The 14,396-nt window shown below is 43.1% G+C and overlaps 1 protein-coding gene across 1 annotated transcript; it reads right to left on the bottom strand.

Moving 5' to 3' along the window:
• Positions 1 to 3,373: 3,373 nt before the first annotated feature.
• On the bottom strand, positions 3,374 to 13,993 carry PTGER4 (prostaglandin E receptor 4). Its single transcript, XM_066569333.1, has 2 exons — positions 12,839 to 13,993; positions 3,374 to 5,538 (listed from the first exon to the last, which is right to left on the bottom strand). Exons 1-2 carry the CDS (start codon positions 13,667 to 13,669, stop codon positions 4,945 to 4,947), a joined length of 1,425 nt encoding a protein of 474 aa, XP_066425430.1. The 5' UTR covers positions 13,670 to 13,993; the 3' UTR covers positions 3,374 to 4,944.
• Positions 13,994 to 14,396: the final 403 nt, after the last annotated feature.

The following is a 14,396-nucleotide window of genomic DNA, read 5'->3' as shown; positions in this document are numbered from 1 at the left end:
TGTTTTAGTAAAAAAGAAAAGAAGATATCTCGGGGAAAAATATTTAACAAAAAGTGATGCTCAGAGCTTTTAAACCCTTCAGGGATATCCACATAAGATGGAGCAAAAGGAGATGTTATCCAAAACAGGATATTAGTGAAATACACTCCTTTGACATTATATTATATTAAAAAAAAAAAATATTTATTGTCTGTCATCATTAGTGGCAGTGACTGCAGCAGCTTTCATGTGTTTGCCTTCCATATGAATCACATACTAAAATGCTCAAGAACAACACTGGGTTAGATGGATAATTTTGTTTGATTTTAAAAACTACAGTTAAACATTCAGATATATTTTTCCCTTTGAGTCCCTTTGTATACAGTGGAAAGAAATACACAGCCTCATGGGGCCACTCATATGCCTTGTGTTAGATAAGTATCAGAATGAGTTGAATCAGCCTCCCAAGGTGCCTAATTATTTCCCTTGACTACAGAGGAAGCTCAAGGTGACTGACTGGCATAACCTAAAATGCTGAAGGCAGGCATGTGACTTCCACTCTCAGAGATAAATATCTTTAAAAACCTTTAATGTACTGAGAGAGAAATAAATCTTTTCTGACAATACTAGAGGGTAAAAAAGGAAAAGGGATCAGGTAACACAACAGTGACTCCTACTTGATAATACCATAAGAAAGTGGATTTTAAAAGTAGTCACGGAGAGGGATAAAAACCAAATCAAGCAGTTTACTCTGGTTTTAGAGATCAAGATCAGAGAGGTAGCACTGGAAACTTGCTTGCCCACACAAGGTAAGTTCCCTCTCAATCCTAAAACCAAGGGAAAGGAGGTAAAATACTAGCATTGAGATGCTATCTTTAATTTTTTGAGTTCACAGAATAGCTATAAAACTATAATGACTGTAGTTAGGACTGGGGCACAGGAAAGCAGAAGCATGTGGGCTTGGTTTGTTGGCAGACTGCAGGAGCTATGTGTTTACTGTCAGTCACTGTCATGTTAACATGGTGTTCTCAGATGTGCTGGAGTCCCTGGGCTATCCTGTCTCCAGAAGGGCTGGTTCTGGAGCAGGAGGGGCTGATGGGCATGGGTGACTGCTTTCAGGGCTGATTTCCTAAGAGCCACAAGGCTAGGAGCTGTAAGGATTGTAAAGGATAAACGATCAAAGGGAGTGATTAGATGTGGGGATCGAGCTGCCTTTGGTTTCACAGAGCAGGAGATTCACTGAGTTTCTAGGTCTGTAAAGTTGGCAAGCCTGGAGGAGGGCCTGGAGTGCAAAGACCTGGTGGTATTTGGTAGCTCTAATATTAAATCTGCCTTAAGTGGACCAGGTTTGCTGTTGTGTCTGGCAGCAAAAATAAAACCTCAAAAGCTTCCTGACTTGAATGTTGGCTGTGCCATTTGAAAAAACAGCAGATTACACTGATCCTGTTAGTGCGTTGGCATTGGGCCTGTAGCGCCAGTTCGGGTCAGGCAGCACGGGTGTTCCCGACAGCAGGAATGTGTGAGCCTGATTTAAAACAGCCCAAGCCCTCTGACAGTACATCCTACACCCTTAACCGTTCATAAGGCTAACTTACCATGGATCAGAGATTCAAACTAATCTACAGATCTTCACAGAAACCACTGTCTGGTACAGATACTGGCTCTCATCATCTCATCTGTAGTGGGTGGATCCTCCAAGCCCTGCCACAGGACAGGGGCTTAAATTGAGTTAGGGCTGGGGTTTGGGGTGTGGTTGCAGGGTTGGAGGTCTAGCAGTGTCCCTGTAAAGGGTTTGGGGTGTGGTTGCAGGGTTGGAGGTCTAGCAGTGTCTCTGTGAAGGGTTCAGCAAAGCGGTGATCTGGGATGTCTGGGCAGGACACTGCTGGAAGTGAGGGAGGGGGACTGCCAGCCACAGGACTAGCAGGGCGGACAGAGTTTGAGAGATACAAGTTTGCTATGAGAAGTTGTTGAATCAGTACATTTTCTGTGAACACAGAGGACTGGGGAACGTGAATGGTGATGTGAAATGCCGTTCTGAGGGGAAATGGACCTCTGGGGTTTTGGGACATACGGGAAATATTGATGTGTGAGAAAGGAAACACTTTTGTATATATGGAAACTACTCCTAATACCTAGCAAGAAAATAACCTTTTAACCTCCATGTGGCAAATTAGACTCTTCAAACTTGTAGCCTTATTTTAGACTTGTTAAGCTCAGGGAGGCTGAGGAATGTATCCAGTAATGTGTCTGTGGTCAGCATTGGAGGAAGGTGCTAAACCTGAGTGGGACTGTGGGGCAGGTGAATGAGATGTCACTACTGTCACCCTAAAAAAAGGAACACTTGCCCAGTCCTTCTGCCCAACTGCTCCTGAACACTCATCTGTGTTTGCAACTGGGCAACAGAAGTGCTCTGATTTTGCCTTTGTTCACTTCCATGGGGCTGTGGCAGGCAATTCCAGTGTTGTTCAGAAGATTTAGTGGGCTGTTTGGGAATCACCGAGTTCACTTCTGAGGGAGTTCATGTTGATAATGAGTCTTGTCCACTACTGATACACTGTGAACCCTGGGGGCAGGAGGACCTCAGGCCTATCCCGTTTGCTAAGGGACGCTACTTAAGATGGTCTATTCTTGCTTAAAATTCTTTCAGACCGTGTGTAGTTCTCATCAGTAATGATGACAAGGAGTAATAAAGGCATATTAATGAAATAATTTTAAAAATAGCAAGCCCTTGCTTATTTAAATACTTACACACTGTAGATATTCAACTCTGTCATTGCATAAAGTACCAATAATACTGGTGTGCTGCTGTGGGCCGGCTGCAAAGGTGTGGCCCCATATTGGTACATGTGGTGTTATCTGCACCAGTGGCAGTCCCACCTTCCTGCTCTGCCAGGTGCTATTTCCTGCTTTAGGAAGTATGGTGAGTCTGTTCTATTTGTTGGTCACTAGTAAGCAACAGACCATAGTGAGGTGGTTTAATTGCAAGGAATTCAGGCAGATCTTTTATCTGAAGATCTGTATCAAATCTGTAGCTGCAGCAGGAGCTTGGGCAATACTGTTCTCCAGCTTAACTGGTGTAAAGTGGCTGCTGCTGCTGCAAATATTTGTGTAGAGATTTAACTTCAGTTTCTATATGTATGAAGGCAAACAAGCTCAACCCCTCCCCTGTCAAAGGGAAATGTCTTTGTTCAAAAAAAGAATTTTTGTGGCTCTATGTCAGTGCTCTTGGGGATAGTTTTGAAGACAGCTGCTTCTTGCTGATGGTGATCGTGCTGTGGTGTTTTGGAAACTTGCAGGACAAAGTATGTTTTGGTAGTAGCTGAGTCAAAGCATTCCAAGATGGGAGGCTTGTTAAGGCAAGGAGTTGGCACTGAATGGCAGACTCATGTAGACATCTGAGATCAAGCAGAACATTTCCATTTAATTGTGATCCCCAAAGTTGCTTTGGTCGGTACAACTGCTTAAACATATCAACATAAGGCTCAAGATTTTCATTACAATGTAGCATTCACATCTAAAACACTTTAAGCAACATAACATGCTTTGTATTTGACAAAACATCCCCCAAATATCTGTACAGAATTATTTTGATACACAGTATTTCTGGAACAAGATCTAACCCTTAAAACATAAAACACAAAACTCCTTTTTGTCAGTGGTTAACAGCTGGTTTTGGCGATGTGTTTGTCATCAAAACTCTAGCAACAAATGCTTTTCAAGGTGTTTAAGACTGCGATATAAATCTATATAATCTATATTTTAAATGAAGATTCTGCTTCCATGGTTTCATACACTTATTTGATGGAGTATCAGATTACACAGTCATAAAATTCTATTTACTAATTAAAGTAAAATGATAAATGTTATGAAAAAATACCTTTATTACATCAGTGATGCTTTAACTAAAGTGAATATGAAGACTATTAACCAGGAGTTGAAAGTTTCAGGCCCTGATATTGAAAGCACTTCTATATGTCCTTAACTTTACATGTAAGGAGTCTCCCTGGCAGCAGAGGGACCACTCTGATGGGCAATGTTAAGTGTGTGCCTAAGTGTGCAGACTGTGGGCCAAAGTACTCAGAGAGGCGCGCGTGTGTTACACAGAAAAACATTCTCAGAACATAAATAAAATCGGATTTTTTTTTTTAGTATATACATATACTGAAAACTAATATTCTTAACTGGAAGGATGTGTTTTCTTTTTCTGTCTTAGGAAGGCGTATATTCCCATTTCACTCAGAAAGTGCTTATGTATTCTCAGCTCAAGAATTATCTCATCAGCTGTGAATCTAGCATGAACAACAAATCTAAGCTAAGAATTCCTTATCAGCAGGAAATACTGAGGGGAGAAAAGGCTGGCAATCATTTCTATATACCTTGTATTCATAACAAACCTTCTCATAGAGAAGAATACACTTTTAAATATCTTCAATCCTGATATATATACAATGATAAAAATTCACATTTTCATGCTTTAGTGAGACACTTTAAAATCCTACTGCAGGCAGCTCTCAAAGTAGCTGTGTCCAGTTACTAGCAGCTGCCTCATATTCAGCTCTAGTACGAGAAGCTCAAACTCTTGACAGCTGAGCAGCCACGGGAAAGGAGCAAGAACAATTCTACCAGACATGGAAAGGGAAAGAAAAAAAAGGAAAAAAAAGCAAGTGATGGGATCTTTCTATTTCCAGAGGCACAGTAGCTCTGGAACAAGACAAGGCAGTTCATGTTTCCAGTCCCATCAGACCTGCTTTGTACCATTTCCGATGCAGGGCCCAAGTGCAATGTCTGTTCCACACAGTCCTCAGTAGTCTAAAGGAAATGTACCCATCACACAGCAAGACAAAAATAGCCCTTTGAAGCACAGCTGAACCCCTCTTCCCACGAATAGGCAGAACACCTATCTATTGCACCAGTTTTTCCAATGTACCAGGAAGTATCCCCAGGGTTGATGCCTTTCATGGCTATCTATATGCACTTTTCTGACAAATTCAATGTCTCTGTGGGGAAGGTGACCTGGAGAGGGCCACTCTTGGGCGCAGAGCTGGCCCCGCCACCAGAGCTGGCTTCGCTCACCAGGAAGACGCTCTCAGAGTCGTGTCCCTGTGAGGAGTCCGAGGTGTCGGAGCTGCGCAGCGTCCTTACGGACGTGGTGTCGGACTGCGCCGAGCTGGCACTGGGGCCCGGGAGCAGCGCGCGGCCGCCGACGCTGCTCTCACTCAGCTCCGGGGTGTACAGCAGCGTCTGCGAGGTGCTGCTGATCTCCCTCAGCTCGCGCGAGATGAAGGAGGGCGACTGGCTGGACACGGCGGACGAGGTCCTGCGCCCGTCCACGCAGTTGAAGTTGCCCCCTGAGTGCTGCCTCCGAGCCCCTCCGATGCGGCAGAAGAGGCATTTGATCTTCTCGATGGCTTTGCTGAGCACAGTCTTGCGGAGGAGGATGTAGATCCACGGGTCCAAAATGGGGTTCACCGAGGCAATGCGGATAGCCTGCAGGTCAGGGTTTTGCCTGATATCTTCCACTGATTCTGGCTGGTACAGCTGGTTCACAAAGACACGGACCTACCCAAGGAGGAGGGGAGAAAGGAAGACAAAATTACATAATTGCATCAGGATAGAAAAGCTTACACTTCAAAGCAGAGATCTAGATTTGCAGGTGTAACCTACAACAGAAGACCAGGCTGGCAAAGTTAGGCATCTCAGACTGGCAGCCATTAATTCATCTATGGAAATGGCAAAATAAAACCAGATGAAAATTGTAACATGGTCATTACATGTAGAAGAAGACTGGCTTTTTCTCTCTCCTTCACCTCATATTTAATCCCTGAACCTCCAAATTCTGGCTGGTATCTTTAAAATTTCCCAGGAACAAAGACATAGACCTGTATCCTGCTTCCTTGGTATACCTCAAGTCTCATGCAACCTGCAAAGGGGTAAGTGACTGGGGACACCTGACCAGTTCCTCTAACAATAATCATTTAGAAATGAACTGAAACACACGTGATAATCCAAGTACACCAGACTCTGTAGGCAAGTCCTGAGTTGTCGATTCCCAAGTTTAGAAATGTATTTTCCTGGCACCTGTCCTTACTGGAACTGTTTATATAACCACAAGTGTTTGCTTGCTGCAGCATGGTTTAGAAAAACAGAAACGTAAAAAAAAGAAAAGCAGGAAAAAACCCCAAAAAGACAAGTCACCCAGCTAGGAGATTTTTAACTAGCCAAGATAATGAGATTATTTCAGCACTGGACTAGAGTACTCTTTTCTCCTATACAGCCAGAATTTTGGTTTTACTTACAAAAATACTGATGAAATGGTCAAGAGTTTAAGAGTTTAAGTTGAAGTTGATGTGTGAAGTGACTATTAGCGATTCTAGTTTATCATGCACAAATTTTAAAACTGAAGGGCCCTGTTTTCTACATAGAAATGTATTCTTCAGCTTACTCTGTTAGTTTCTTCTTCAGCTGTCTCTCTCCTTGTTAAGAAGCCACTTTTCTAAATATTGCTGTAAGGTACAGTCCACAATGGCATCACAGGAATTTATTGTGTAGACTAGTCTCAAATAGCTCTTCTCCATTTTAGCAAGACCTAAGCAGTGTCCAGTTAGAGAAAGGCTTAGGAAAGCCACTGAAAAGTTAATAATGGAAGATCAATTTTTCTTCAGGCTTCTTCAGGTTAGTCAAAATAGATCCCTTAATTATATATTTATCTGATACAGTAAAAATCTAGTAGCAAAATTACAAAGTTTTTAGAATCTTATCCTTGGCTCCTGAAATGAATAAAGGCCTGCCTAGCGATGAGGTTACAGTCATGGAGGCAAGCAAGAATTTAAATAAATGAGCCAAATTAGGATAGCTCTCACAAGTAATCTTTTTCAAAGTCCTCCATGTGAAGCCACCCAAGTCTGGTGGAAAATTTCTCAATTCTTGAGTAATTTTCTTGCAGGAAGGCAATGTGGTAGCATTCAGCCTTGTCAGTATTCAGAGATGGGATATTCTCCAAAGCCATCAATGGTATGTTTAGAATAACGCAGAGTCCCTCTGTGGAAGCCCTGTGCCTACAGTCTCTCTCAGACTGTCAAACTGATGATTGAGTGTATTTCCTTTCTCAGTACTTTTCCCTAGGTTTATGGGTAACCTAATGAACCCAAGATAAGAGAAAATCTTGAATTTATAAAGCAATATAGTAATGCCAGTTTTATCCACAGTTACTTTTCTAATGATTTATAACACTGCAGGTGTCTTTCTGACTACTAATTTCTTGATCTTATTGATCTGTTAGGCCAAACATGCCCTTCAGGTGCTTCAAAGTGTATTCCTATGCATGATGAACTTATTTTTATGGCTTTTGAAAAAAATTTTGTTAAGAAATTTTCCTCCTTCTTTTAGTATTTGGCTTTATTTTAAACTATTTCATAGTTTATGTCTATTTCATAGACATAATTTTATTTTTCATTATTAATTTTATTTATAACTAATTTGATTATAATTTTATTTATAAGATCTTAATTTTATTATGTTATTTATGACTTTGACTGTTTGTCCTGTAAGCAGCTTTCCCTATTTCTGCTGTGAATAAAGGACTATTAAATAAATTATTAACAAATAAGTTGTTGCTCCCAGGCAACACCGCTAGATGGCATGGCTGCCCTGCGGTGGGTGTGGATCTTTGTATAATATTTGTGTATATGTATAATATGTGAATATATGTATGAAGTGTGTGTGTACATATGTTTAATATGTATGTGTTTATCTGTATAAAGTGTAGATATGTATAATGTGGATATGTGCAATATGTATGTGTATGTGTATAAAGTGTAGATATGTATAACATATGTGTCCATAGGTACAATATGTGCGTATATGTATAATGTGCAGAGATGTATAATGTATATGTGGGTATATGCCTAATATGTATAACAAATCCACCCAGACCACACAAAAACCAGAAGGCACACTTTGAAGACAGCTGAAGAAATACAGTTCAATTCAACTTGGAGACCTAGCTTACATTTTTTTTTTTTTAACTCAGAGCTATAGTTACACGTCAGTGATTTAATAGTCGGATTGTTCTTTTGATAAGCAGCACGTGAAATTGAGGTGCCTATTCCACCTCTTTCTGCTACCTGGCAGACTTTATGGAAAGACAAAAATGTCTCCCAATGTTCACTCTGTGGCTGAAAAGGATGGCTGAAAAGGATTATTGCTAATGGTACAGGACAGCTTTTTTATGCGATCTCTGCTTGCTGTCTTTCCTTTTGACAGCTACACAGCATGTGGAGGTTAACAATTCACAGAGTGGACCTAGTCAGTGAAAACTCTGATTGTACAAAACTGCTTCTATTTCCCAGAAGAGTTCCATAGAAAATGGATTCCCCAGAATGTCATATGCATTTATCAGTTAAGGCCTATTGTTGTCTTAGGTTAATCACAATAGAGTAAAAATTTATCTGTGTAGGAATGTCTTATCCTTCTTTACTTACTGGTGAAACAACATTTAGTGAAGGATCACTTAAAATTACAGCAAGAGATGTACCCTCTTTTGGCTACAAGTCCTCTGCTGCAGGAGGCAACACAATAAAAGATGTTGCCTGTCATCTTCTAAGCAAGTGCCAAGTAAGTGGAATGCGATGCTAAATAAATTATCTAATCTGATGCTTGGATTTGTGCAATTTGAAATCCTAATTAAAAAAGGAAGCAAACTAGAACAATTCAGATCTCTAAAAAATAGGGTTTGTATATTGAGTTTGCAGCTGTAGAATTCAGACAATATATCTTAAGAGTAATAGCAGTTTATTTGCAATTCAGAACTACACAGCTCGAAGGTATGTCAAGTTTATGCTCCAGACAGGCATTTGTAGGATCAGAGTCCTTGTGCTGTTTGCGCTTTTCCTTTTACTAACTAAACTTTCCTCTTACTAACTTACAGATGCAAGTCATGATTTCTAATCCTATGAAGCATTATAAAGTGACTTTTATAGTTATAGTCACACTTGTAATTGTTTCCACAGCTTCCACCTGCCCTCAAAATCTCCCCACATGCTGATATGATAAATTAAAAAAACATATGGTAGTAAGCAGGAACAAGTTTTGCAGCTCCACAAGCCAATAACCTTTGTCCTTCAAGATCTTACTGTCTGCTTGGTGACTACTCTGCTGCCAAAAAATCATGCCTGACACCTTGCAGTTGGTCACAGACAGTCCCTGATACTCGAAAGTTGAAACCAGCCAAGCCAAGCCAATTAGATCAATTAAACATCAAGTTAGAAAATCCTAATCATTTAATGCAATCAACAAGATGTACACCCTGAAACATTATGTTTTATTTTTCATATCACCATAATTCAACAACAATGTTCAGTAGTCAGAATTAGAAGAAGATCACACATTTAAAAATTTTAAGAGTATTTGACAGACTGTTGGAGTGAATTCCAGACTTTGAGTAGTGTGTGCCTATTTACTCTTTAAACAGCCTGGTGTTTTTAGAAAGGCCAGATAAAACTTTCTGCTCTCTTCTTGACAAAAATCTCTCATAACTTATTCCCTACATTTTACACTATGCAATTCTAACTTCTAAAAAGCTCAAAATATTTTAAGAGATGACATAAGCTGTGTGGAGTCAAGACACGAGTCAGCATGTAAGTTACATGCTTTTCTTACTTAATTTTCAAACTATTGTCAGATTCACGTCTTTCACATCCCCTTCTGCACACTGAGAACACACCAGTTTATATAAAGTTTCCTTCACAAATCTATTTTTCATTCATCTTTTTTTCCTTGATATATTTGTTCAGCCTTCTCTCAAGTTCATTCAGAATTTTGCATAACCCCCTATAATTTTGTTACAACACTTGTTACTTTAAACTTTTGCAGATTTTATGAATAATCACTAAAACTCTAAACTACCCTATGTGTAAATCGTATGCTGAAGCATCTCATTATTAAAACCTGCTGTTATCTCTGACTCAGTTATTTCAGGGCTGTTTAATACTTCAGGTCTTGAAATTTTTTCTATCAAACCATAATAAGTGACTCCTGTCGGATTGACGCCATCCCCTATCTTACTATCTTAGAAAGTGTTTGTTCTAAAATGTTAAAGGTTTATGTGTCTCTTTCAGAAGTTGCTTTTCTTTGACTTACTTAATGGTTTATTGAGCTGAAATCATCAGTGCAAAGTCAGCTCATCAAAAGAAAAACTTAAGTCCCAAAGCACCCTCTGAGCCTGCTTTGTGTATCTGAATCATGCTGGCATCACTTTTATGGTTCTTGATGACTGCCAGGCTGACCTGAGGACTCCTTAAAACTCCTCCGAGTCATGAAAATGCAAGTCTATTAGTATATATTAGTCTATTAGTCTATATTAGTAATCTACCTACCTCGCCTAGTGGCTCTTTCTAGGGATTTATACTATAAAGGTGTCACTTCTCTGAGTTTCCCCATTCTTGACTTCAGTGTCCGTGCATCCAGAGGGCTTAACACAGCAGGCCTACCTGGCAGTTCACCATGGCACAAAGCAGCACAAGTGGCTGTGGCTTATTCCCACAGAGGGAGGCAAAAGACTTAAAAAAGCTACTTAACAATGAGGAAATTTAACCACACTGGACACTGTGGTGATGTGTATATATGTGGTCATTTGGGTTTGTTTTTTTAGAAAAAGCTTCCTTTTATTTTTAGTCATCCATCTAAATGAAATGAGAGTTTCTTACGTCATTTTAGATAGAGAAAATACATAGTGCTTTACCAGGTAAAAGCTAACTTATGTGAACATTCCCAAGGTAACACTCTGCCTCTGTATGAAGTGAAATCAAGATCTGGGAGAGCTAGACAACTTTATCACCTGCACCTTCACATACTTCTGCTATATGCAAGTTTTTCACTAGCTACTGTTTAAATAATAAACCTTTTGCCCTACCCAGGTTCATTAATTTTAACTCTCAACAACCCAGTTCACTTTCTGGTAAACCCTCCTTCTTGATTCCTGCCCCCCCTCCTCTTTTTTTCTTAAGTATTATTTAAAAGACTGCCTAGGTGCAAATGGATATAAACTATTTCATTTTGCATTTCACATTCAGACTTCTCAGCACTCCTCTAGCTGCTTTGCTACAGTATGAGGCTTGGCTTGTTTTCTGAAGCTGCTTAAGTCCACCACATCATGGCAATGTATTTAATTCAGAGAACTCATTCTCTGCATTTACCAAGCACCTCTTTTCAAAATGCAATATTGTTCTCTCGTGAAGTAGCTGTTTTGATGCTAGATTAATCAAATTAAGTACGGTTTCTCCACAGTACTGTCAGGGTTTCAGCCACCGGATACATCCTGGTGCAGCAAGTCAGCTTAGCCCTGCTGGAGCTGGACTGCAGGGTAGGCTGGCACCGTTCCTCTGTCTAAGGCATGTGCTCCTCCCGGGGACACCCTGTGTGCAGCTCAGGCAGCACCTCTCAACCTCCTTTGGATGTCAGGCAATGAACACACGGCACCATGCTTGGTCACGTCTTGCCACCACACCAAGTGACAACGTGGACGGAGAGGAGATGGCCTTTGGTAATGGCTGGGACCCTGGTGCTGCATCACAGCACACTTCACTAGCTCCTGTTTGTCAGTAATGTGGCAGCTCTGACCAACCCTTGTCATTACAGCTCCTCTGAGCAGGGGGACAGACTTGCTGACACCTGAGTCCTGTTCACATGCCCTTCTCCAAACTTCCTTACAGTGATATACACTGTTTTGCATCTCCAGCTGGCCAGCTCTATTTGACATACATGGCACGCCCTCTCTATGACAGAGGAATCACCCTACTGACAAGAAACCTCCTTAAAAAAGTCCTTCTAAAAACATCTTCTGTCTGAGAGCCACTGCTTTAGTCCCTACACTGTGTTTTGTAGGACAGCAAATAAGGCAAGCCAACTATTTGTTTAATGTCTCTGAGCCAGAGTAGGACAGGATTTTTTAGAAGCTTTATTATGGCTATTGGCAAGTAAGAACTCTGCCTTTAGCTGGTGGATTTGGGCTTTTTTGTCTTTCCTGAAGATAAGATGGAGAAATAGAAAAAAGTGGATCCTGCGTGTTTAATTTAATAACACTAATTGTACCAGCCTTTTCAGAAAATGAGCAAACAGTTAGTTGTAATGTTGTCTGACATTTCAGCGTGATCTCAAGGCTTATGGGGGCGAGATTCCTTCAACACTCATTTCACTGAGCAATACACCGACAGGTGGTTCCACTGAGTTCACTCCTCCCACTGTGCAGGGAACTCCTGAAAGGATGCCTGTGTGGGATCTACCCCAGAGATGGTGCACCAATCCCTGAGGAGTGGAAGTTTAGCTTAGGTTTTGGTTGTGAAAAGCTCTGTATGTTGCTAGTGCCAAGTGAACACAACCCTGTCCTCCTTTTGCACATCAGGGACTCTTGCACCCTAGAGCAACAGCATGCACATTTTAAAAACACACTGAGGAGCCAGAAATGCAGGCCAGCCCCAAGCCTCACTTATCACAAATTAATTTTGCAGGTGAACTTTAAAGTGCCATTAGCACTCAGGATTTTACTATGTGGATTCCAGTTAAACAGTGAAACAATTATTGAGATTTTTGGCATTCTATTTTAATCAAGTAAAAGGTAAAGGACTCCAGGTCTTGGGATAAGCAGGTTTCTTTTTGTGTAAATGTAAATCTACTCAACTTTCTCATACCACGCATGTATGCTAGCAGCCATTGAGTTATTGTAACAATTTGTGACACCAACTATAGGTGCCACAAATAAGCACCTTGTCAAACAGATTCCTGTTGGATTAACACAGACTAGGAGAAGGAAATATTCTGCAGTAAGGGTGATGGAACAGAAGAAGGGTTGCATGATGTTACTCACCACCAGAGGAATGGAGCAGATGACCACGACCAGGGAAGTGGCAATGAGCAGAATAACCATCTGGATTTCTGCTCCAGCCATCCGACGGAAGCTCCGGCGTCTGCGAAAGTCAGATAAACGGCTGGAGGTGGTGTCTGTCCCCAAGGACGTGCGTCGCATGAACTGGCGGTGCATGCGAATGAGGGCCACGCACACCAGGATGTTGCAGATCACAGTCACCAGGATCAGGAAGGAGCTGAAGCCCGCGTACATGTAGGAATATGCTGCATGGGTGGACACGTTTGTTCGCCAGTCTATGAAACACCAAGTGTAAGGGTACTGCAAAGTAGATCTGCCGAGCCCCATGCTGGGCAGGGCGCAGAACAGCACGTTGGAAGCGTAGATGGCAAAGAGTGTGAGCCCTGCCAGCTTCTTGTCTACGTAATGGTTGTAGAAATAGGCATGGTTGATGGCCAGGTACCTCTCTATAGACATGGCACAGATAATGCTGAGGCCAGAGAGACCAAAGAAGAGGAGGATGAAGGAGCTGTACTCACACAGTGCAGCTCCTCCTGGCCATCGGTTCTGCAGGTAAGTGGCAATTGTGACCGGACTCACCAGGCAGGTCCCCAAGAGATCTGTGACCGCCAGTCCGCAGACCAGCGTGTAGAAAGTGGTCTCCTTCTGCTCCTTCCTGGACTTGCAGAGCACCACGATGGCTATGAGGTTGCCCACCACGCCGAAGATGAACATGACAGTGGGGATAGTGGGGGGCTTCCCGCCTTCGGCCCCGCTGGCGGTCCCGTTGGCGGAGCCGTTGGCAGGTGGCATGATGGTGGGGTCGAATGACATGATACCCACGCTGCAGCTGGCGAGCTGAGAGACGGCAAGATCGGGTCCGAAAAGGAAAAGCCGAGAAAGGGAGGGGAGAGGATTGTATAGTGGGAAAGTAAAAATTCAAATGCGAGAGAAGTTATTAAAAAAAAGAAAAAAAAAAAAAGAAAAAAGTAGTGTGTTTCAGGTAAAGAAAGAAAGAAAAAAAAAGGTCTTAAAATGAGGCCGAACCGGGGTGCCGTCCGTCAACCACCGACCGCAGCCGAGGGAGCCGGGGCTGCCTCTTCCTGCCGCAGCGCTCCGCGCCCAGCCCGGAGGGGGATCGGGGCGGCCCGAGCCGAGCCGAGCGGAGCCGCCTCACCGCCTCTCGCTCGCACCGACGCCGGGGAGGGCTCAGCGCGGCGCTGAGGCGGCGGCTCCAGGTGCCCTCGGGGCGGCGTGAGAAGGTGCCGGAGCGCGGGGACCGCGGCTCATCCCCCGCCGCCGGACGGCGGTGCGCTGCGCTGCGCTGTGCGGAGCGGAGCGGAGCGGTGCGGGCTGTGCGGGGCGCAGGCACCGTCTCAGCCCCCGCGGCGCTCCCGCCGAGTTTCGCCGCGGAGGGCGGGGGCGGCCCGGGCCGCTCCGCCGCCGCTCCCCGCCCTCTCGCCCCATTGGCCGCGCCGGGCAGGGCAGGTTGCGCGGGGCGGGCGCGGGCGGGGGCCGGGCCGGGGCCGGGGGCGGCGGGGGTACCTGTGCGAGCGGGCGG

This window comes from Molothrus aeneus, chromosome Z, assembly GCF_037042795.1.
Source record: "Molothrus aeneus isolate 106 chromosome Z, BPBGC_Maene_1.0, whole genome shotgun sequence".
Classification (NCBI taxonomy): Eukaryota; Metazoa; Chordata; class Aves; order Passeriformes; family Icteridae; genus Molothrus; species Molothrus aeneus.
The sequence above is the reverse complement of the archived record's forward strand: the minus strand, read 5'-3'. Positions and strand labels throughout refer to the sequence as shown.